Genomic DNA, 24,614 nt, shown 5'->3' with positions numbered 1-24,614 from the left:
CCCTCCAGACATATGCCCAAAAGGCAGTGGGAGGCAGTAGAGGACAAAGTCAATGCCAGACGCATAGCACCACGAACATGGATGCAGCGCAGGAAGACCTTCAGTGCTTTGACACGAGTAGTCAAGGTGAGTGAGGTCAACTGTCAAGTGGCATCTCCTACCAACTGCACCATTAGCCACATTCACTGCTCCATGCGCTATACCCCCCATCACCCACATACCAACAAACTCTTTCCATCAGTACTGAACTCTTCCAATCAGATGCTTCCTCTCCCCTTACACATTACCACTGTTGCAAGCCTGCCACACACATTGGCAGCTATTCAACCATGACAGGCACATCACCCAGACACACGTCCCGCTTCCTTGCAGGAGAAGGTGGCACATATCAGGTGGCTGCAAGTGATAGTGGCATTTAGCCCCTCGAGTCTGTTCTGCCATTCCATGAGATCATGGCGGACCTGTGACCTAACTCCATATACCTGCCTTAGCCCCATATCCCTTAACACCCTTCATTCACAGAAATCTATCAATCTCAGATTTAGAATTCACAATTGAGCTGGCATCAACTGCCATTTGCAGACGAGCATTCCAAACTTCTCCCACCCTTTGCGTGTAGAAGTGTTTCCCAAATTTACTCCTGCACGTCCTGGCTCTAAATGTTAGGCTATGTTCCCACGTCGTAGTATTCAAGTAGGAGACCTCCAAAAACAGTTACAAATGTCTCACAGCCAGAAGCCGTAATCCAGCCTCTAACCTGTAAATCCTGCATGGTCCCTTTAAAAAGCGCTGGTGGGGGTCCTACAGGCACTCAGATGGTCTGGGTTAAGACTGTGAGTTGAGCGTTAAGTGCCAAAATGGTGTCTCTCACTTTAAATCAGCTATTAAATGTTGGTGTTCAGAGGGATTTGGGTGTCCTTGTACACGAAACACAGAAAGTTAACATGCAAATGGTAAGCAAACAATTAGGAAGGCAAATGGAATGTTGGTCTTTATTGCAAGGGGGTTGGAATACAAGAGTAGGGAAGTCTTGCTGCAATTTTACAGGGCTTTGGTGAGATCTCACCTGGAGTACTGCATACTGTTTTGGTCTCCTTACCTAAGGAAGGATATATTTGCCTTACAGGCAGTGCAACAAAGGTTCACCAGATTGATTCCTGGGATGAGAGGGTTGTCCTATGAGAAGAGATTGAGTAGAATGCGCTTATACTCTCTGGAGTTTAAAAGAATGAGAGGTAATCTCATTGAAACATATAAGGTTCTGAGAGGGCTTGACAGGGTAGATGCTGAGAGGCTGTTTCCCCTGGCTGGAGAATCTAGAACTAGGGGTCATAGTCTCAGGATATAGGGTCGGCCATTTAGGACTGAGTTGAGGAGAAATTTCTTCACTCAAAGGGTTGTGAATCTTTGGAATTCTCTACCCCAGAGGGCTGTGGATGTTCAGCCGTTGAGTATATTCAAGGCTGAGATCGATAGATTTTTGGACACTAAGAGAATCAAGGGATATGGAGATCGGGTGAGAAAGTGGAGTTGAGGTCAAAGATCAGCCATGATCTTATTGAAAGGTGGTGCAGGCTCGAGGGGCTATATGGCCTGCTCCTGCTCCTATTTCTTATGTTCCTATGTTCCCTGTGACAAAGCATTCTGCGCTTCAGTATGCCTCTGTGTAAATTGATTTCACCTAATCGCTCTCCTGCCCAGCTGTGAGATGTCAGCTAAACTGGGATTCAGTGCCACTCCCTCGCCTTTTCTTGTTCTCCAGCAAAAGAAGGCAAAGGAATAGTATTAGGAGTCAGGGTCATCCCAGCTTCCACACAGTGAGTGAAAGACCCTATTAAAAAGAGCTATTGGGCCTGCAGTTTATTTCATTTGCTGTGGGAAAATGTCCAGCCTCCACTTGGCAATTACCCACAGGGGCCTGGCTGAAATCAGGAAATGATCCAAATTCTCTCCCAAACACAAAAATGTAATTCTGCTATTGCAAAGTATGCATTTTTAAAATGTTGTTTCATCCTTATTTTTGGTGGGAGAGCTGTTAGAGGGGCAGAGTGCCTCTGAGGTCTGGAGGGTTTTGGATTGCAGAAAGCCTCTGTGAACTGGGGAGTTTGTTAGATGTTTAAAATGATCCAGAATGTACTAATTTTTAATGTAAAAATTCAAAGTTTTTTGAAAGAGCATGTCCCAGCATCACTCCTCTATGAATGCACCACCAGTTGATGTGGGGGAACAGAGATAGCATTCGGAAAAAGTGTATACAATTCTAATTTTGCTACCCACAATTTTGACTATGATTGGGTTTGAATCCTTATTTTCTATTAAGCAATTTTTTTTGCTTTAAAGAACCCCATTGAGGAGATAATCTATCTTTTCCCATACCAGCTATTCTTGTGGCCTCTGTGATCAAGATTGTCCATTTAATGCTGAATTAGGAGCAGTTTTGTAGGTTTTGCTGAAGAAATGCCATACTCGGAGCTATACTTGAATGTCTATAGTTTAAATATATCTGCACCACATACATGATGTTGTTTTAAATTCTTGCAGGTAGTCTCCCCACTGATGGAGGTTGTACTGGGGGAAACTCCACTGACTGTTGCTGATGATAAAGTCACCATCACTGACCTCCGAGCAGAACTTGTTTCTGGTCTGTCGTTGAGCCTGGAATCTAATCCTAGAACCAGCCACACCTTCATCGCCAAGACAACAGCCCGTCAGCGACTGCAAACACTCAAACAGGTACCAGGACCAATTTTCACTATAAGAGAATAGCCAGTCATTGACTTATCAGTCGGAAAACTAATATTTGGTATTAAAAATCCAAGGCACATAAGGGGACATTTTTCCTCTGCCCTGACCTAGGCAATCAACATTCTCCAGACACAGGCAGAGGAAAAAGGGGCACAAACCCATTACATAAGGTCTCTGCCCCCATTGCATGTAGCCGAGCTTTCCTGGGAATTCCCCATGGGTTGTAACTGGGCCTGGCTCCTGCAGTGCATTCCCAGACTCCCACCTCATTTTCCTTTGGCTGCTCTCGCTGTGTGCCCCATTGCAGGGAATGCGAATTGGTACCTAATACTATGGCCTGCTCTGAAACCTGGCCGGTAAAATTATTTATTGTTAATCTTCCCCTGCACCCCCCACTCCAATCTCCAGGAACATTTGAACCACTCTGGACATTCTCAGCAGCCAGAAAGCCCTGATCTTAGAGCCCACCAGAGGTGTCTGCAGCTATGCTTAGATTTGCTCCTTATTTTAGGTGCACAGCCCAGCAAGGAGGAGGTATGGACCTATGGCTGAGTTCCCCTGAATCATGCAAATAGGTGGACGAGGAAAAATACATACACCTTCTTCCTCACAGGCTTTACACATCTTAGGTGCAATGCACCTCCTAGGTGCCCAAAGATAAACATCTTCCCGATTGTGTTTCTACTATTAGTCAATGCAAATGTTTTGTAAATTTAGGTTTATTTTATTTATTGAAATTTGTTGTGCGGTTGCACATCTGAGGGATTCTATGCATCCCATTTTTATGAAGATCCTGTTGGTAGCACTTAATCATTACAAAGACTGTACATTGCACAAGTTTAGTTACAATCAAAACAACAATTAATACTTGGAATATACAGATCAGTCAGTATCTGAAAAAGACAGGTGGGTTAGCGTTCCAGGTGACATCCTTCATCCGGTGTGAACCAAACAACTTCAATTGGACGGTTACTGATAGTTGTACTTAACTGGTCTTTATACTTTATGTGGTACCAGTGTATGGTCTTGAAAATAGTAGAGTCAAGTTTTCTGAATGTTTCAGAACATTATTCTCAAACAAAACTATCCTATTTTTAAAGCCAGTTTAATTGCTGTATTAAATTGGTAATTAAAGAAAGAACTTGTATTTATATAGGGCCTTTCGCAACCTCAGGACGCCCCAAATCACTTAACAGCCAATGGAGTATTTCTCAAGTGTAGTCACTGTTGTAATGTAGGGCAATGTGACAGCCAATGTGTACACAGCAAGACCTACAAACAGCAATGAGATAAATGATCAGATCATCTGCTTTAGTGATGTTGGTTTCAGGATAAATGTTAGCTAGGACACAAGGAGAACTCCCATGCTCTTCTTCATGTAGTCCCATGGGACCTTTTACATCCACCTTTGAGGGCAAACAGTGCTTCGATTTAACATCACATCTGAAAGATCGCAACTCCCACAGTGCAGCAGTCCCTCAGTATCGCATTGAAGGGTCAGGCTAGATTATGTGCTCAACTCTCTGGAGTGGGGCTTGAACCTACAACCTTGTGCCTCAGAGACAAAGGTGCTACCATTGAGCCAAGGCTGACACCTAGCTAAAATAGAATCTGTATTTTAGATAGGTATAATAGAGACACAGTGTAGGTGCTCCCACGCTCAGCTGAGAATTGGGCTAAAATATTGTAGCCCTATCTTCAATGGAGTGCAGCTTCCCCACTAGAAATTCCGAATCATAGAATCACCCCTATGTGTAGTTGTTGAAGATGAATGTTGGTTTTTGAGACTGGAAAGATCACTGATTGACTTTGCAGAATTCTGTAGAATTTTGCACCAAGCAGCAAGAAGAGAGATGAAAAAGAGAAATTGCCACAGCTTGTGAGGAGCGATGGCAGGTAATAGCTCCTATTGTCAGCTGACATGTTATTACACACGTACACTGATGGAGACCCAGTTAACCTGCCTGTTGAGTAGGCAGGAGAGATATTTATTTACACAGGCCAATAAGCTCAATGATACTCTGATCAGACAACAAAAGGAGCCCAGTTAAGACTGGATTATGCAATTCACAGTGATGAGTGAGCTAGGTGTATTTTAAGATATTTATGGCAGCTGTGTTGGAACTGTTTTCAAAGTATAACAGTGAGTTGAACTTTAGAGTAAATCAGAGTAACCCAATGGAGGACTAATGAGTACATTGTAACAGTCAGCTTCATCTCTCACTGCCCAGCAGAGGTTTGGCTTCAATTAGTAAAAAAAAATTGTGCTGGAGAAATTAATGGGACTGAAAGCCAATACATCCCCAGGGCCTGATAATCTGCATCCCAGAGTACTAAAAGACGTAGCCATGGAAATAGTGGATGTGTTGATTGTCATCTTCCAAAATTCTATAGATTACGGAACAGTTCCTGCAGATTAGAGGGTGGCAAATGTAACCCCACTATTTAAAAAAGGAGGGAGAGAGAAAACGGGGAACTACAGACTGGTTAGCCTAACATCAGTAGTAGGGAAAATGCTAGAGTCTATTATAAAGGATATGATAACAGAACACTTAGAAAATATCAACGGGATTAGACAAAGTCAACATGGATTTATGAAAGGGAAATCATGTTTGACAAACCTACTGGAGTTTTTTGAGGATGTAACTGGTAGAATAGATAAGGGAGAACCTGTGGATGCGGTGTATTTGGATTTTCAGAAGGCCTTTGATAATGTACCACATTAGAGGTTAGTGTGCAAAATTAAAGCACATGGGATTGGTGGTAATATACTGGCATGGATTAAAAATTGGTTAACAGACAGGAAACCGAGAGTAGGAATAAATGGATCTTTCTCGGGGTGGCAGGCCCCAGCTATTCACAATATGTATCAATGATTTGGATGAGGGAACCAAATATAATATTTCCAAGTTTGCTGACAACACAAAACTAGGTGGGATTGTGAGTTGTGAGGAGGATGCAAAGAGGCTTCAAAGCGATTTAGACAAGTTGAGTGAGTGGACAAATACATGGCAGATGCAGTATAACGTGGATAAATGTGAAGTTATCCACTTCGGAAGGAAAAACAGAAAGGCAGAGTATTATTTAAATGGTGATAGATTGGGAAATGTTGATGTACAAAGGGACCTGGGTGTTCTTGTACACCAGTCACTGAAAGCAAACATGCAGGTGCAGCAAGCAGTTAGGAAGGCAAATGATATGTTGGCCTTCATTGCAAGAGGATTTGAGTACAAGGATGTCTTACTGCAGTTATACAGGGCCTTGGTGAAACCACACCTGGAGTATTGTGTGCAGTTTTGGTCTCCTTACCTAAGAAAGGATATACTTGCCATTGAGGGAGTGCAGCGAAGGTTCACCAGACTGATTCCTGGGATGGCTTGACTGTCGTATGAGGAGAGATTGGATCGACTAGACCTGTATTCACTAAAGTTTAGAAGAATGAGAGGGGAACTCATTGAAACATATAAAATTCTGACAGGGCTAGACAGACTGGATGAAGGGAGGAGGTTTCCCCTGGCTGGGGGTCTAGAACGTGGGGTCACAGTCTCAGGATACGGGGTAGGACATTTAGGACTGAGATGAAGAGAAATTTCTTCACTCAGAGGGTGGTGAACCTGTGGAATTCTCTACCACAGCAGGCTGTGGAAGCCAAGTCACTGAATATATTTAAGAAGGAGATAGATAGATTTCTAGACACAGAAGGCATCAAGGGGTATGGGGAGAGAGAGGGAATATGGTATTGAGATAGAGGATCAGCCATGATCATACTGAATGGCAAAGCAGGCTCGAAGGGCCGAATGGCCTACTCCTGCTCCTATTTTCTATGTTTCTATGTAAACCCAACACCACGTTAGACATCAAGGCCAAAAATGGAAGACCACTTACAGTATTCTGACATAAATTATTCATGAAGAATTTTGGAATATTCTCAGAGCATTTTAAGTTAAAATGGTAGTTGGGAGTCATTACAAGAAATCTAATCTTGAGGTTAGGTTAATGATCGCATGAACAAAGTTGATTGCCAATGTCACTTGAATCCTGAAACATGTTGGGGGGGATTTAACCCCCTCCACCCAGTGGAAACTTGTTTCTTTGTATTTTTAGAATTTTTTTTAAACAATGACTTCTGATGATTTCATTGGAGAAAATGTTTTTGAAGAATTACTGAGCCTACAGTGAAGGACGAGGGACGCTAAAATTAATTAGAAGCAGATCTGACATTAAGACCGAGATGAGCCAACTTTTCTTCCACTTAATATCAGCCAAACCAGTGTTATCCGTTTTGGCTTCCACCAGCATCTAAGCGCACGCTTATTCTTTAAAAATGTTTGGAAGTTCAAGAAATGTCACAGTCTAGAAGAAGTGGTTATTCTGCCCCTTCCAAGGTCAAGGAAGATCACATGAGGGCATTTGTTAAAATTAATCAGCTGAAAAAAAGTGAAGAGGGGTTTGATCACTGGAATCGCAACACATTTACCCAGATATCGAAGCTAATGAAAGCATTCTTTGGGACATGGTGATTGAAAACTCATTTGAGGAAGTTGTCTGAGATGCTGAAGCTCCCCAAACAAATCTAAAGTAAAAAAGAAAACCCCCAAAAATGCAACATTGGTTTTATCTTAGTATTTAGTATCACAATAGATTGCTGGCCACTGTTCCATCAAAATCTGAGAAATCATTATGCTTAGCTAAAAATGCAATCACCAAATTCTGGCTAAGTGTACTCTCAAAATATGACATTTCTGTTGGCAAATTATCCGACAAATGCCTGATGTGCTTGTATCAAGTTCCTCTCAGCTGTTTAAATGGAACCATTAACCCTTTATTAAAATAAAATAAACTAGTTAACACCTGCTTTAAATTAGCAGAGGGAGGAACTTGATACAAGCACATTGATAACTTTGCTGACAGTATCTTCCAGGCAATGGTTATTACTCACAAAACCAACACTTAATCATTTTCAGTTGATTATTGATTGGAGACTTACAGTGTGCTCAGAACATTTTTACTTTACACAAAACATAAAAAGGGCACATTTTCTTATCCAGGTCCCCCCCTTCCCCCACTATGAATAGCATCTGATGTAATGCCTGTGGTTATATTTTGCTCTGGGTGTGATTGTTAACAAGAGTAAATATGACTAAACTACTTATTATTAGCTCACAATCCAAAATATATGTAAGGAAAGTGAGAAAAGAGAAAGGCAGAAAAAGTTTGTTAAGAGCTCATTAATAACTGAAGAGCTTGTTAAGTTTATGTTAAGAAATGTGGAGGGATAAATTGGTTCATGCCCATTTTTAGGCATGAACCAGGTTGTGCGCATGCTGCATGCGGCAGACAAGACCGACCCAAGGACCACAAGAAATTGCTCTTCGGACCTCACTTTAATATTTCGGTCGAGCTGCCGGTGCCTGTCGCACCACCAGAGGCAGCTCTGATCCCCTCCAATTATGGGCCGCCTGACTCACCAGCAATGGCCCCAAGGTAAGTCCTGGGAGGGGATTGGCAGCGGTCCATAGTAGTGTTGGAACCAGGAGCAGCACCTTGAAGGTCCACATTAAAGGAAGTATTTTTTAAAAATGCACATTTTTAGTGGCGGCTTCCAGCGGTCCCTTTAAGGCTTGCTGGTAAGGCCACATGTAGACCAAGTAATCCTGTGTGCAGCAGGCCCAATGCCTGCTCCGCTCAGGACAAACAAATTTCTGGGATGGGTCCTCAAACAGCCAATAGGCCTCTTGAATATGCTAATAAGGGGCCAAATACCTGTATTAGATGAACGTCAAGGAAGCCTCTACAGCACTCAAACTACATTGGACGTGGTTCCAATGCTATTCGGGCGCGGGAGATTGGCCCCCTAAATTTGACATTTATGCCCAATTGTGTTGTTTACTCCCATTCAGAATAGGAACAAGCCATAAGAAAGAAAGATGAGATTTGGATGCAGTAGCACAGCATTGCCAGAAATGACAAGTGTATAATATAGTAATTGGCCAGTTCTTTGTCCAGGTCCAGTGAGCTGTGTAATTGGGAAGCATAATCTAACTGACAATGTGGAAAATTGCCCAGGTATGTCCTGTCCACAAAAAGCAGGACAAATCCAATCCGGCCAATTACCGCCCCATCAGTCTACTCTCAATCATCAGCAAAGTGATGGAAGGTGTCGTCGACAGTGCTATCAAGCGGCACTTACTCACCCATAACCTGCTCACCAATGCTCAGTTTGGGTTCCACCAGGACCACTCAGCTCCAGACCTCATTACAGCCTTGATCCAAACATGGACAAAAGAGCTGAATTCCAGAGGTGAGGTGAGAGTAACTGCCCTTGACATCAAGGCAGCATTTGACCGAGTGTGGCACCAAGGAGCCCTAGTAAAATTGAAGTCAATGGGAATCAGGGGGAAAACTCTCCAGTGGCTGGAGTCATACCTTGCACAAAGGAAAATGGTAGTGATTGTTGGAGGCCAATATTCTCAGCCCAGGACACTGCTGCAGGAGTTCCTCAGGGCAGTGTCCTCGGCCCAACCATCTTCAGCTGCTTCATCAATGACCTTCCCTCCATCATAAGGTCAGAAATGTGGATGTTCGCTGATGATTGCACAGTGTTCAGTTCCATTCACAACCCCTCAGATAATGAAGCAGTCCGTGCCCGCATGCGGCAAGACCTGGACAACATCCAGGCTTGACCATCTCCATCTTGTTGGAGATGGTCATTACCTGGCATTTGTCTGGCGCAAATGTGGCAAGTAACATTTGCGCCAGACAAATGCCAGGTAATGACCATCTCCAACAAGAGAGAATCTAACCACCTCCCCTTGACATTCAACGGCATTACCATCGCTGAATCCCCCACCATTAACATCCTGGGGGTCACCATTGACCAGAAACTTAACTGGACCAACCACATAAATATGGTGGCTACAAGAGTAGGTCAGAGGCTGGGTATTCTGTGGCGAGTGACTCACCTCCTGACTCTCCAAAGCCTTTCCACCATCTACAAGGCACAAGTCAGGAGTGTGATGGAACACTCTCCACTTGCTTGGATGAGTGCAGCTCCAACAACACTCAAGAAGCTCAACGCCATCCAGGACCTTCTACCCTGCTTGATTGGCACCCCATCCACCACCCTAAACATTCACTCCCTTCACCACCGGCGCACTGTGGCTGCAGTGTGTACCATCCACAGGATGCACTGCTGCAACTCGCCAAGGCTTCTTCGACAGCACCTCCCAAACTCATGACCTCTACCACCTAGAAGGACAAGGGCAGCAGGCACATGGGAACAACACCACCTGCACGTTCCCCTCCACGTCACACACCATCCCGACTTGGAAATATATCGCCGTTCCTTCATTGTTGCTGGGTCAAAATCCTGGAACTCCATACCTAACAGCACTGCGGGAGAACCTTCACCACACAGACTGCAGCGGTTCAAGAAGGCGGATCACCACCACTTTCTCAAGGGCAATTAGGGATGGGCAAAAAATGCCGGCCTTGCCAGCGACGCCCACATCCCATGAACAAATAAAAAAACATTTTCAATTGAATAAATATTCTATGTCTGAACTGCCAGTTACTTTTCCTGCTAAATTTCAGACAAGAATTGAATGTGCTTAATTTTGTTTTCCACCTGAACAACTATTTTTCTGCACCAAAAAAGAATGAAAGACTTTGACATATAAACAAATAATTTTATCTGTGTTCCAATGAATGTGGTGTTTGTGTCTGATGCATTTCCTACATTTCAGTATTATGCTTTTTCATGCTGCTGGTCTCGGTGCCCGACTGCTGAGTGCTTCCCCAGCGAGGAAGTCGAAGTGGTAGATGACCACTCAGGCAACTGGCCAGCTGTGTGGGATTCATTAGACTCCTTACCTTCATCTATGACTTTGTCTGATGTACCTGCATTAAAGGTTCTCCTTTGCTGGAATTGCTAGGGGCTCACTGCTTGAAATGCTATTGCCCTACCCTTCTGTTTAAGGCTAGGTCCTAGCAGAGGCTTATTGCCGACATGAGAGCCACCGGCTGCTCCTGTACTTTATCACATTCATTATCTTATATGTTTGTATGAGGTCCCTCAGAGATAATTCCTTTCAAGGCTGCAGAGCATTAACTTATCAAATCATTCCTTATAGCTCTTCATTCTGATGCCAGTCATTAACTTTAGAAAAAGAAACACAGTAGGAGATTTTTCTTCCAAATATAATTTTAAAAAGCAATGGTTACCTAGCATGAAACATGGGCATGATTTTATCGGGGAGCTGGCAAGATGGAATTCCTGACGGAGAAACCCGGAAGCACAGGTTTCCCCGTCAGGAATTCCACCCGGATGTACGGGTTTCCCAGACATCTTTACGATTTCGACGTAAGGACATCTTTTATCTTTTATTTGACGGTTTCCCGCCCGACAGGCCAGCCTGATTGACAGACTGGCCTCAGTTGGACGGGAGAAGAGGAAGGAAGAGGAAGTGAGCAAGTAAGTCTTAAATAGGGGTGAGGAGGTCATCAGGGGCTCAGTCATGTGGGGGTCTGTCATCGGGGGGTCAGGGGTTGTGGGGGGGTGTCGGAGATCGTGGGGGGGTCGTGGATTGTGGGGGGGGGCGAGGATCGTGGGGGGTGGGGGTTGTACATTGTGGTAGGGGGTTTCGCTGCTAGTAGGCTTGTTGGGCCTGGGGGCAGCACTCCTAGAAGGCCCGGGAATCCCGGCCCCAAGGGTTAAAAACAAAAAATCTGTTAAAATGGAGGCCCGCAGCTTCCTTGAAAGCATTCACTGACCGACCCGTCTTCTAAGAATGGATTGGTCGCCCGCCTCTCGTCTTGCCTCCGTTAAAACCGGAAATGGGCGGGTTGGGGGCAGGTTTTAGATTTTTAAAATTTTTACTGCCCCACCCCCAACCCACCCGTTTTTCTGAGTTAAAATCATGCCCATAGATTCTGGCCTGTTTGGAATGGCATCAGCCAGCGGCATCTTTGGGATGTATTTAGGAAATTCCCTTTGTTCTGTGGTTATGCTGTGGATGGCTAATCCACGTGGCCAGCTGCAATGCCAATAGCCTTTGTCACTGTTAGATTGATTAGGTACACTTTATACAAAATATTCATTGAATATGTCAAACTATAACCTTTTCATCTAATTCAGTGTGGATGTCTGATATAAGTGTGCTTTTATCGTTGTTTCATGTCAACATGTGGCTGCCCAAAATGTGACCATTATTTGATTCCCTTGGATCGAACCAGCCAAATGTCAACATGTCAATCAACCACCTTGTCAATTGTGCGTGATCTGTACACTTGTCAAGCTGGCTGCTGATGACAATCTACAAATAAATTGCTTTCAACTTCAAAGAGAAAAGCATCCTTAAAAAGAGTACTGTTCCTAAGCTAGTGAGTGACTTTATCAATCTGAGCATGTCAGAAGGAAGCACTCCATAATAAAACTGGCAATATGGTAAGTCCAGGAAGGGGAGTGTTGCGAGGGTCTCACTGCTGTGAGGAGGAAGGGGGGTCGCAGGAGCAACAGAGGTCCATACTTTCCTTGTGCGGCCCCACTAAGGAACGTTTGTTCTTATTTACCTTAGCGAGCATCGCTGGCCTCGTCTAGAGTGGGTTAAAATGTCATCAGGGTCCTGTATATGTCATGGGACCCCAATTTGCATTTTTAATTGAAGCTTCCGCCATTTCAACTGCTCCCCTGCTCTGTTCCCACCAATCGAGGAGAGTTAAAATTCCCCCTTTTATTTCTAATTAGGGCAAGTCTGATACATAACAAAGGTAAAAGAACCCTTTGTAGGCTGTTTCCACGTATTTTACACAATTAGAGAACTGCACAGTCTCTTTCTAAATGTTTTACTTCTGTAAACTATCCAATTGTAAATACATTTAATTAATAGTCTTAGTCTGTACAAATTGGGTTTAGTGTTTGATATTTTCCACTTTGAGATTGGCAGGAAGCATAGTGGAAATCCTACATAATGCACAGCTTGACTTCCAAACAGACTAATTATTAGCCCTGGGCTATGCTAACTTAGCACAGCAGAGAATGAAAAACACAGATTTCAGATCATAAGGGACATAGTTTACTTACAGAAACTGTCATCAGAATGCTTACATGAAAAAATGGAGTTGGAGAAAGCATAAACTGTATTAGTATCCTTTACAGACGTCTGGGCCCCGATATTTGCGGGGAGGGAGCAGGGGAACATGTTTGCGAGGGGGGAAACTCGGAAATCCTGCAAATGCGGAAGTCCGGCTGAATTTAACGACAGGACCTCATTATCATTTTTTATTCCGTTTCCCGTCTGGCAGCCGGCCAGATTGACAGGCTGGCCTGCTGCCATGATTGGCAGAAGGTTTCCTTGAGGGGCCGAAGAGAAGCACTCCCACTCCTCCTGGCCCACAAGCAGTGCTGGAAAAGCACTTACTTGCTGGATCCGGCTGCTCCTGTCTCCATTTAGCTCCAAACCCTGGAAAACCCGGCCAGCCAGTGTTAAATTTAAATCAGGCTCCCAACTGCACTGTGGGAGCCTGATTTAAATATTATAATGAGGTGTCCCACTTCTTGAGAGCAGGACACAGACACGCCACGCAACCCTCCGCCATTAAAAATGGCGGCAGGCGCTTACAAAGCAGGTTGGGGTCATGTTTCGCGATCCCCCCCCCCCCCCCCGACCCTCTCTTGTACATTGTGGGGGGGTTGATATCGACACCTTGGTGCCTGGTAACCATCTGACCACTAATGTATTATCAGTAGGGATCTTTAAAATTAGTTTTTACCGATTTTCACCAACAAATTCCTAGATTATTTTTGAATGGTTATTGGTAAAAACTGGTTTCCTTCCGAATTTGAGAAAAAGAACAAACTTTCCCATTGTTTTCTTATAAAAACTCAGGTCGTGAGATGTACAGGCGTTGCATGTTGCATCAGGATACATGTTGAAGAACCTTGATCATAACTACAGTTAGGTTATTAACCTAGAGGATACATACCATACAATGATCACAATATACCATTCATAGCACATACTGCAAAATTAACATTTGACATCAACTACTTCACATTTCAGTCAGATATAAAATATATTTGTGCGTCATGATACTATGGTGGTGATGTGCTACTTTAAATATACATTTGGCAGTCAACATTTTGCAGCATGCAGTCCATTGACAAGTACTATGAATGTATTTTACTGCTAAAATAGCTTGACATTGTTTTGTGATCACGGAAACAGATATTACTTTTGGAACTGCCATTGAGGCCCATTGAAGTGACATCTATGAGCTGTATAAATAATTGTGTGTGTTGTTTGTGTGCCTTGATAGCCCCTTGCTTCTTTCCTTGAGGTTTAGTGATATACAAAATACAAACTGATTTTTCTCCCAATTTACTCTGGTTTTACCTTTTAACCCTGAATTTCTCCCAATTTTTGATGGTAAAAATAAAAACTGAAGAACACCCCAAAAAATCTGGGTTTTTAAATCAGAAATAAAAACTGACTTTAATGGTGCTTAATGATCAGTTATATGGTTCCCATTCCCATTGTATATCCAACCTCCCCACTCACACTCCATTCTATTGTCTAGAGCCAACTTGCCCACTCCTGCACTGCAGCCCTGAGCCTGCCTCCCTGTTCCTGGCCTGTTCCTACTCCATAGCCCTGAGCCAGCCTCCTTGTTCCTGCTCTGTAATCCTGGGCTAACTCCTAAGCTTTCTCCTAGCTGGAGCTGCAGTTTGAGCCCCAGGCTCCTGCCTCCCTGCTCTATTGAAGACACAATTTCTAGCCATGGCCTTCCTGTGCTTTCCCAGTTTCATACCCAACCCTGACCCAGGCCTTCAAATTCAATCCCAGCCACAGCTTCAACCCAAGCCGCAGGCCTGGCCTCCCTATTCCATTGTAACCCCAAAAGTCAACTCAAGCCTTGTTTTCCCGCCCAGCTCCAGGCCTTAATATTCCTGCACCCTCCTAATGTTAGCCCTCCCAGCTCTCTTCCCAGGGCCTAGTCTCCCCACTCCCTCCCAGGTTCAACTCCATACCCCCAGGCTCCCTGCTCCATCCCAAATCTAGGTCTCCAGTTTTTCTCTCACCTATATATACTGCCACAGCTCCCAGCCATACTAGTATATTGATGTGAGCCATGACTCCATAGCCACCACAACTATCTAGCTTGGCCATGCTTTCCATTGTCTCCCATCACCAGGCTCCACCTTGTTCCCTCCCAAACCAGGCTATATCTCCACTCTCTTTCAGCCCCTGTTCTACTGCCATTTAGGAGTGAAATCAGGAAAAACTTTTCACACAGAAGGTAGTGGAAATCTGGAACTTGCTCCCTCAAAAGGCTGAGGATACTGGGTCAATTGAAATTTTCAAAATTCAGATTGATAGATTTTTGTTAGATAAAAGTATCAAGGGATATGGAAGCAAGGCATTTGAGGTACAAATCAGGCATGATTTAATTAAATGGCAGAACAGGCTTGAAGGGCTGAATGGCCTACTCCTGTTCCTATGGGCTCAATTTTCAAAAGGTGGCGGGAAGGCATCGGGGGGCGGGGGGGAGTTCAGTGGGCGTGCGGTAAACCCGGATAATAAAAACTTACCGTTTCCTGCGCAATCGCGAGTTAATTGGTGGCCCTTAACGTGGCTTCCGGGGTGGCGTCCGAAAGCTGCGCAGTGGGCAGACTGCGCACCCTCATGACAGGCTGTCAGCTGGAGCGTCTGTATTTAAATGGCCATTGCTCCAGTGGCTTTTGCTGGAGCAAAGATCAAAAAGACACAGTGGAGCAGCAGAGGGGAAAGGCTGCTCCAAGATTTAATGATGCCTCACTTCAGGTGCTACTGGCCGGGGTGAGGAGGAGGAGGGAACTGTTTTACCCGGCTACCAGGAGGAAGTGCCCTGCTTCTGCCACCAAGAAGGCCTGGCTCGAAGTGGCAGAGGAGGTCACCAGCAGGAGCAACATCTGCCGCACTTGGGTCCAGTGAAGGAAGCGCTTCAATGACCTAACTAGGTCAGCAAAAGTGAGTACACTTACTGATTCTCCTGCATTCCGTGGTGAACACCCCCCCCCCCTCCAACTCATTCTGCACTGCCAAGACTACACCATCACATCACTCCTCACACCCACTACACCCACTAGAGGCTCATCCTCAACTTACCTGCATTTCCTCAGCACTTCCTCACCTCCCCAGTAGTCACCCCACCACTACCACTCACCCCAATCCTCATCCAATGTGATGGCTCTGTCTCATACTCATTCTCTGACACACCTCTTTCACAATCAGCCTCACCCAATGCAATGTATTCATCAGCTGGCCACTTCACCGTCATTCACTCACATGTCTGTACTTTCTCCCCTTCTAGGAGAAGAGAGCGCAAAATACACGCGAGAGGGCGAGGACTGGAGGAGGGCCACAACAAACACTGGTCCTCACAGACGCGGAGGAGGAGGCGTTGGAGATCAGCCGCACCCTCAAGTGCCTGTCCGTCAGGGACGCCGAGACCTGCACCCCACAAACGTCTGGTGACACAACTTTAACATGTTGAACACCTCATTATGCTCATCACAACATGACACATCTGTGATGATGCTTAATATTGCCTTCTGTTCTCTTACAGTCCGTTCAACGACCACAGTGGTGGGAGAGGGTGATTCCTCAGAGGAGGTCCTGGCCTCTGAGGGTGCACCGTCACATCTTAGCGAGCCATTCACCAGGGCAGATTCTCACACCTCAGTGGGTCCTAGTAGTCAGCTAGTTGGGTTGGCACCTGGTGCGACACCACACACAAGTGAGCATGAGCAGACACTGGTGGCAGGGGTAGCTGTGGAGCGTGCGCCTCGGTGGTGCACTCCTCTCCAGGCTCTGTTCAGCCGGATGCAGATGCTGAACCCTGGGGGCCATCCTTTAAAAGAAGAATGATCGAGGGACAGCAGCACATTTGCGAGGTACTGGAAAAGGTGCCATGCACACTCTTCACAATAGCGCAGAGAATGGAGGAGTCCAACTCCTGCATGAGTGAAATGGTGGCACAGGTACGTGAGGGAATCTCTGAGATACTGTAACAGGGACGTGAAAAACTGTCTGAGACAGTGTCGCACATAACTGCTGAAATGTCTGAGATAGTGTCGCAGGTAACTGCGGAAATGTCTGAGATAGTGTCGCAGGTAAGTGCAGGAATGTCTACAATGGAGAGAAGGCTAGCCTCCGTTGAGCTTCAAGCACGGCTCACAAATGAGTCCATTCAGGCCCTGACAACGGACTCAGGGTGAACAACATTCTGCCCCCTTAAACAGGCTGACAGATACTTTAGAAGTGGCCTTCCAAGGCATCACACATGTCCTCCAAACTGTTCTCCAGCAGGGTGGTAGGAGTGATGTGGGCCTGGTCAGGAGAGGGATGATGGCGAAAGGGGACATGGAAGTGGGGCCCCACTCAAAGCACTCCCACGTCTCACCTGTTGCCCCCCCCTCTCAACCAGTACCCGCAATGCTGCCTCCTTTCCAGGTGGCCGAGTCAGCCCCTGCACAGGTGCAAATGGAGCAGTCTTTGGAGGGGCCCTCACGGGCTCCAAAACCCAGAGGGCGTAGGCCCAAAGCATCTAAGCAGTCAGGGCATGAACATGAGCAACCTGCCACAACCTCTGCTGCAACCACAGGGGATGCACCACATAGAAGCGATAGGAAGAGAAAGGCTAAGGATTTGTGATCATGAACGGCATGCACAAGGGGGTCTGACAGACTGTCATGTTTTTCATTTATATTTGTTTTTTGTTAAAGTCACATTAAATGTTATCTTTCTCACCACTATTGCCACATCTTGCCCATTCTTGATGTGATAGCGCCCTTTCATGTGCTTCACCATTAACGACGACACTTGATGCCACCCAGCGGGTCACTTTAGAGTGGGTGTATGTGTACTTGCAGGACTGTTTTGTGCAGGGAAGGTGGGCAGCCTGGTGTTGGCGCTGGCCTTTCCAGGTGGTATGAGGACTGGTCTCTTCTCACTTTCTGATCTTGTGAGAACCATTCACATTTGAGTGATTCCCTGGCCTCACGAACAGCCAGGGTAGCTGCTGCTGTGCTCATGGGTTTGTCCTCCTCTTCCTCCTCCTGCTCCTCCTCAATGTGGATGGTGGATGAGGGGATGGGGCCTCCTCAACCGGTACCCCTCTCTGTTGCGCCATGTTGTGCAGGACACAACACAATACTGTAATGCGATTCACTCTAGCTGGTACGTATTGAAGCGCTCCCCCTGAACGATCGAGGCTCTGAAATCGCATCTTGAACAGCTTTATTGCATGTTCAATTATAGACCTGGTGACGATGTAGCAGTCGTTGTACCGACGCTGTTGCTCGCTGATGGTGTTCCTCAGAGGTGCCATGAGCCAAATGTGCAGGGGGTATCCCTCAACCCTGAGGAGCCAGCCCTTAAGATTGTTTGGTGCGTGGAAGAGGGACGGAACGTTGGATTCCCTCAGAATGAAGGAATCGTGGCAGGTGCCAGGGAATCTGGCGCACACGTGAAGGAATCTTTTGCGGTGGTCACAAACGAGCTGGGTGTTGATGGAGTGATACCCTTTCTGTTGATGAACAGTCCTGACTAGTGTGGAGGTGCTCTGATTGCTATGTTGGCTGTAGTCGTCCCTGGGGAAGTTGACATAAAGCGAGGCCCTGCGAAACAAGCCGTCGATGACCTGCCTTATGCACTTGTGTGCAGACGACTGAGAGACCCCAGCGATGTCCCCGGTGGCACCCTGGAATGATCCGTCGGCGGAGAAGTTGAGGGCAGTGGTGACTTTAACAGCGACGGGTAATGAGATGCCATGAGGCCCAGCTGGGAGCAGCTTGGCATGAAAGAGGCTGCAGATGTCTGCAACCACCTGGTAACTCACTCTCAGTCTCCCTAGGCACTGTTTCTCAGAGAGGTCCAGGAAGCTGAGCCTCGGTCTGTAGACCCTCTGATGAGGGTAGTGCCTCCTGCGACGTTACTCCCTCTGTTGTTCCCCTCCGTGCTCCTGTGCAGATCCCTGTGGCGCAGCATTGTGTTGTGGAGCTGCAAATGGCGGAAGTGCACGCCGTGCCTGGCGAGGATGGTGATGGTGCTCGTCCTCGGATGTACCGGTGAATGCAGCCATGGCGCCCGCCCCCATCCTGATGGTGTCAATTTTAGGGGGTCTGGAAAGTTGCTAAATATGTGTAAACAGAACAAATCTGAGTGGTAACCAAGAATTTTCAGTCTAAACACAAAGATCTCCCAGCCTAAAGTTTGCCTGAGAGAACTGAGTGCCCTCCTGCAATAACTCACCTTTTATCCCCATCTGTCAAACAGGGATTTAAATATCCCTGGCTGCTGACTGAAACACAACTCCTTCAACATGGAGTTTTTCACACTGCATGGGAAACACGCTGAGGCAGAATGAAAATCCTTTCCCTGCCTCAATCACCATAAAATTAAGTACTTCAACAACTTTAACTATCTTAATGACTGCTTTAAATATCAGCCTCCCGGCTTTAATTGCCAGCGGGACTTCCGATTCCTGAAGCACGTGCGCACACAGATGCATCTGTGTAAAATGCGGAAGTGGGCGGGTTGGAGCCGGCTTCCTTAGCTGCTCCAGATTTCCCCGATTTTCATTGCCCCCAACGTACCCGAACTTCCTTTTTGAAAATTGATCCCTATGTGTCTGCATCTCCCAACGTAGAGAGTCTCTACCCCTGCTGGAAAACAGTAAATGCTGGAACACCCAGCAGGTCAGGCAGCATCTGTGGAGAGAACAGACAAGTTACCATTTCAAATATTGGTCTTTTGTCAGAGCTGGAAGATATTGCTGATGAACAACATTTAACAAGGAAAAGAACAAGGGGAAGGGAAAATCCCAGGCGCACACACACACAAAAGAAAATAGAATGACCAATAAAGTGCTTAAGTGGAGAACAGGAGATGATAAAATGGTAGAAGTGACATCAGCAAGAGTCAATAGGGGGCATAATGAGAAAAATCAAATAAAAAACACATATGACACACAGGAAGTGTGTGAATAGCTAAAGGAGTGTGGTATAGGCAGGTAGAAATGCGAACATGAAAAATCTGCAAAGCAAGCACCAATGGCACAGGAGCCTGGGAGGAAAAAAAAGCAGGTCAACCCCAAGGGTGTAGACCACCTTGCCAGCTTAGTGTTTCGATGAAGGATCCCCGCCCCAAGCACCCATCCTCTCCCTCTTCCCCCATCCCCAGAAATGCAGGCACTCTCACACCACATTGACCTTAATATTGACTTCAGCTCTTAACTATAGCTCCTATTTTCTCACTGATATTTCTGTACTCTACTCTTCAGTAGGATTAAGAAATATTTCTCTTTTCTTTTCAATCAAGATTCCGTTTTGATCTGATTAGTTCTGATCAGAAGATTTAAAATTAATTCATTGTTTTACTTTGATATCCGAAATCCTAATTACTTGTGCGAGAGGAACCACTTCTGAACATGATTGCCATGAGCTCCTTTCCTTGGCCAAACCTGTGATTTGCATCTTAATGGAGTTAGCTTTAGACAGCTTCAGGCTAAAATCTCTAAAATACAACTTGAAATTGGACACAAATCAAAGGGCAGCTTGCGATGTGGAGATTCTCTATAATTACACATACTGGGGCAAATAAATTATAGGTTTATTAAAAACAGCTTTTTCACTCTGGGAATTATCATTTTATTGTACTGCTTTTAGAAAAATATGTTTTTAAATGCATCGTTAATGTCGCGGGTAATGATTTGGTTTTACTGATAACACTCAGTAAGTGGAGAGATATTATATTCTTGTAAATATTTATGAAGCCTAGAGGGCTAATCCATCAGCATTAATCAGGTGGTTCTTTATCCTGGAAAATTCAAGTGATATGGAACTCTGAGCAGCTTATCAGAGACCGAAGTAACTCAAACTTCCTGATTGAAGAGATCGTGCTATTTCCAGTGTAATACTTCCGACAAATCCTTCCATGATCTTGCTCCCCCTCCAGCTGTACATCGCTGCTCAGACCTGCACTTTTCCAACTTTTGTCTACTACATGTCTGCTCTACTATTAGTAAAATAGCCTTCAGCCATCTTACCCTCACACTCTATCCCCAAACCTCTTCACTTTACTTTAACTTTTCCCACCATCAAAAGCTTCTTAAAACTTCCTCGACTGCCTTTTTAGCCACCTTCCCTAATTCTCTTCCTAATGCTGCTCTGGTATGACCTTGAACTGTGAAGCGCCTTGGGACGTTTTTGCTACTTTAAAGAAACAGGCCTCGATTTTTAAATGGCAGCGGGGGGGAGGTCAATGGGCGCACGGGTAACCCAACTAATAAAATCTTACCGTTTCCCACGGAATCACAAGTTAATTGGTGGCCCTTAACGTAGCTTCCGGGTTTGCCATCCGAAAGCTGCCCAGTGGGCGGACTCCGCACCCGCATGACAGGCTGTCAGCTGGAGCGGCTCTATTTAAAGGGCCATTGCTCCAAAGGCTTTTGCTGCAGCAAACACCAAAAATGCACAATGGAGCACAGGGGCAAGGCTGCCCCAAGATTTAGTGATGCCTCACTGCGGCAGCTACTGGCCAGGGGGAGGAGGAGGAGGGAAGTCTTTTACCCCGCGGACGGAAGGAAGCCTCAGCCACCAAGAAGGCCTGGTTTGAGGTGGCAGAGGAGGCCACCAGCGGCAACAACATCTTCCGTACCTGGGTCCAGTACAGGAAGCACTTCAGTGATCTAACTAGGTCAGCAAAAGTGAGTACACTTACTGATTCTCCTGCATTCTGTGTTCCACATCACCGCCCCACCCCCCCAACTCATTCTGCAATGCTAAGACTACTCCATCACATCACTCCTCACACCCACTAGAGACTCATCCTGAACTTACCTGCACTTCCTCAGCACTTCCTCACCTCCCCAGTAGTCACCCCACCACTACCACTCACCCCAATCCTCATCCAATGTGATGGCTCTGTCTCATACTCATTCTCTGACGCACCTCTTTCACGATCAGCCTCACCCAAAGCAATGCATTCATCGGCTGGCCACTTGACCATCACTCACTCACACGTCTGTTCTTTCTCCCCTTCTAGGAGAAGAGAGCACAAAATGCACACGCGAGGACGAGGACTGGAGGGTGGCCATAACAAGTAGTGGTCCTCACAGTCACGGAGCAAGAGGCCCTGGAGATCAGCTACACCCTCGAGTGCCTGTCCATCGGGGAAGCCGAGACTGGCACCTCACAAACGTCTGTTGACACAACTTTAATATTCATCGCACACAATATGAATTGATGTTAACAATGCTTGCCATGTTGAACACCTCAGTATACTCATCGCAACATGATACATCTGTGATGATGCTTAATAGTGCCTTCTGTTCTCTTACAGACCCCTTCAACGACCGCAGTGACAGCAGAGGGCGATTCCTCAGAGGACCTGCCGGCATCTGAGGGTGCACCATCACATCATAGCGAGCTATCCAACAGCGCAGATACTCACACCTCAGTGGGTCCTAGTAGTCAGTTAGTTGGGTTGTCACCTGGTGAGTCACCACACACAAGTGAGCACGAGCAGACGCTGGTGGCAGGAGCAGCTGTGGAGAATCCACGTCGGTGGGCGCACTTCTCTCCAAGCTGTGCTCAGCTGGACGCAGATGCTGAACCCCGGGGGCTATCCTTTAAAAGGAGAATGATCGAGGGACAGCAGCACATTTGCGAGGTACTGGAACAGGTGCCACGCACACTCTCCAAAATAGCGCAGAGAATGGAGGAATCCAACTCCTGCATGAGTGGAATAGTGGCGTAGGTTCGGGAGGGAATCGCTGAGATAGTGTCACAGGGACGTGAGCATTGTCTGAGACAGTGTCACAGGTATGTGCTGAAATGTTTGAGATAGTGTCGCAGGTAAGTGCGGGAATGTCTGCGATAGCCTTCATTGAGCTTCAAGCACGACTCACAAATGAGTCCATTTAGGCCCTAACAATGGTCGTTCAGATGAACAACATTTTGCCGCCTTAAACAGGCAGACAGATACACTAACAGTCTTTGGAGGGGCCCTCACGGGCTCCAAAACCCAGAGGGCATAGGCCCAAAGCATCTAAGCAGTCAGGGCATGAGCATGAGCAACCTGCCACTACATCTGCTGCACCACAGGGGATGCACCACGTAGAAGCGGTAGGAAGAGAAAGGCTAAGGATTTGTGATCACGAAGGTTGTGCACAAGGGTGTTTTACAGACTATCATGTTTTTCATTTATATTTGGTTTTTGTTATATTCACATTAAATGTTATCAGTCTCACCACTATTGCCACGTCTTGCCCATTCTTGACTGGTTTTGTGATAGGACCCTTTCATGAGCTTCACCATGGACAGCCTCACTTGATGCAACCCATTAGGTCACTTTATAGTGGGTGTATGAGTAGTTGCAGGACTGTTTTGTGCAGGGAGGGGCGGAGGGTTGCTGGTGTTGGCGCTGCTCTTTCCAGGTGGTGTGAGGACTGGACTCTTCTCACTTTCTGATCTTATGAGAACCATTCACATACGAGTGTCTCCCTGGCCTCGTGAGCTCTGGCCATGGGTTCCTCCTCCGCCGCCTCCTCCTCCTCCTCAATGTGAATGGCAGATATGGATGGGGCCTCCTCAAATGGCACCCCTCTCTGTTGTGCCATGTTGTGCAGGACACAACGCACTACTATAATGCAACCCACTCTGGTGTGTATTGAAACGCTTGCTCAGAGCGATCAAGGCATTTAAATCACATCTTCAGCAGCCCTATAGCATGCTCAGTTGTAGACCTGCCGGCAATGTGGCTGTCATTGTATCGACGCTGTTGCTCGCTGATGGGGTTCCTCAGAGGTGTCATATGTGCAGGCGGTGTCCCTTGTCCTCGAGGAGCCAGCCCTTGAGGGTGTTCGGAGCGTGGAAGAGGGGCGGGACGTTGGATTCCCTCAGAATGAAGGAATCGTGGCAGCTGCCAAGGAATCTGGTGCACATGTGAAGGAATCTTTTACGGTGGTCACAAGCGAGCTAAGTGTTGATGGAGTGATACCCCTTTCTGTTGATGAACAGTCCTGGCTTGTGTGGAGGTGCTCTGATTGCTATATGTATCCATTTAGAGTAGAACCTGACACTATGGTTGGTGAACAACTTGATGCAGACCATCAAGTTATAGCAGTTAATGTGAAGTATGATAGAGAAAGGTCAGTTGCTTAAGATAACCGGTATCACTGGCACATCTGTGGCAAATTCCAGTTTTCACATAGACTTGAGTTGAGGACACTAGAGATTCCCTTCAAAGCTACGATTCACTTTGTTAACCAAGTTGAAGAAATGGTGAAGCGTTTCAAAAAGCATCAGAACACAATCAAAGACATTTTAGACATGGCATGTGGGGGTCATTCTACATCAGGGTACTCCAAAAACAGAAATTGGCTTACCAGGTCTACATGCAACCTAACCAGCATTCTTTAAAGGGACCGCTGGAGGCCGCCACCAAAAAGGTACATTTTTAAAAAAATACTTACCTTAGAACCAGGAGGAGCAGGAGTGATCCTCCTAACCGCGAGCTGCCCACCACCCCCCCCCCCACACTTTAGGCCCTCAGACTGTGTCCCAAATGGCCGATCTTGCTGCTCTCCCGCACGACTGGTGAGCTGCCTCTGGGGCCATGACTGGCACCCACAGCTCGCTGGTAGTATACTAATGGGGCTGACAGACCAATTTGTCATGGTCCTGCCGCAGGCCTCATTAGGCATGAGCAGTGTGCGCTGCACCCGGATTGTGGGCACGATCCAATTTCTAGGCCAATGGCACCAATTAGAGTCTTTTAGCACTGGCACAGGTACAAGGAGCTGAGTAGTCGCCTTCTGTGCTGTAT

General features: G+C 46.2%; 1 protein-coding gene across 1 annotated transcript in view; it reads left to right on the top strand.

Moving 5' to 3' along the window:
- tmem132e (transmembrane protein 132E) overlaps positions 1–24,614 on the top strand; it is a 621,750-nt gene that overhangs the window by 577,982 nt on the left and 19,154 nt on the right. The window contains exon 8 of the mRNA XM_068008053.1: positions 2,542–2,733. Within this exon, the coding sequence (XP_067864154.1) occupies positions 2,542–2,733 (192 nt within the window). The remainder of the gene's footprint in view (positions 1–2,541; positions 2,734–24,614) is intronic.

The sequence above is a fragment of the Heptranchias perlo genome, chromosome 28 (genome assembly GCF_035084215.1).
Source record: "Heptranchias perlo isolate sHepPer1 chromosome 28, sHepPer1.hap1, whole genome shotgun sequence".
NCBI classification, from domain to species: Eukaryota; Metazoa; Chordata; class Chondrichthyes; order Hexanchiformes; family Hexanchidae; genus Heptranchias; species Heptranchias perlo.
The sequence above is the reverse complement of the archived record's forward strand: the minus strand, read 5'-3'. Positions and strand labels throughout refer to the sequence as shown.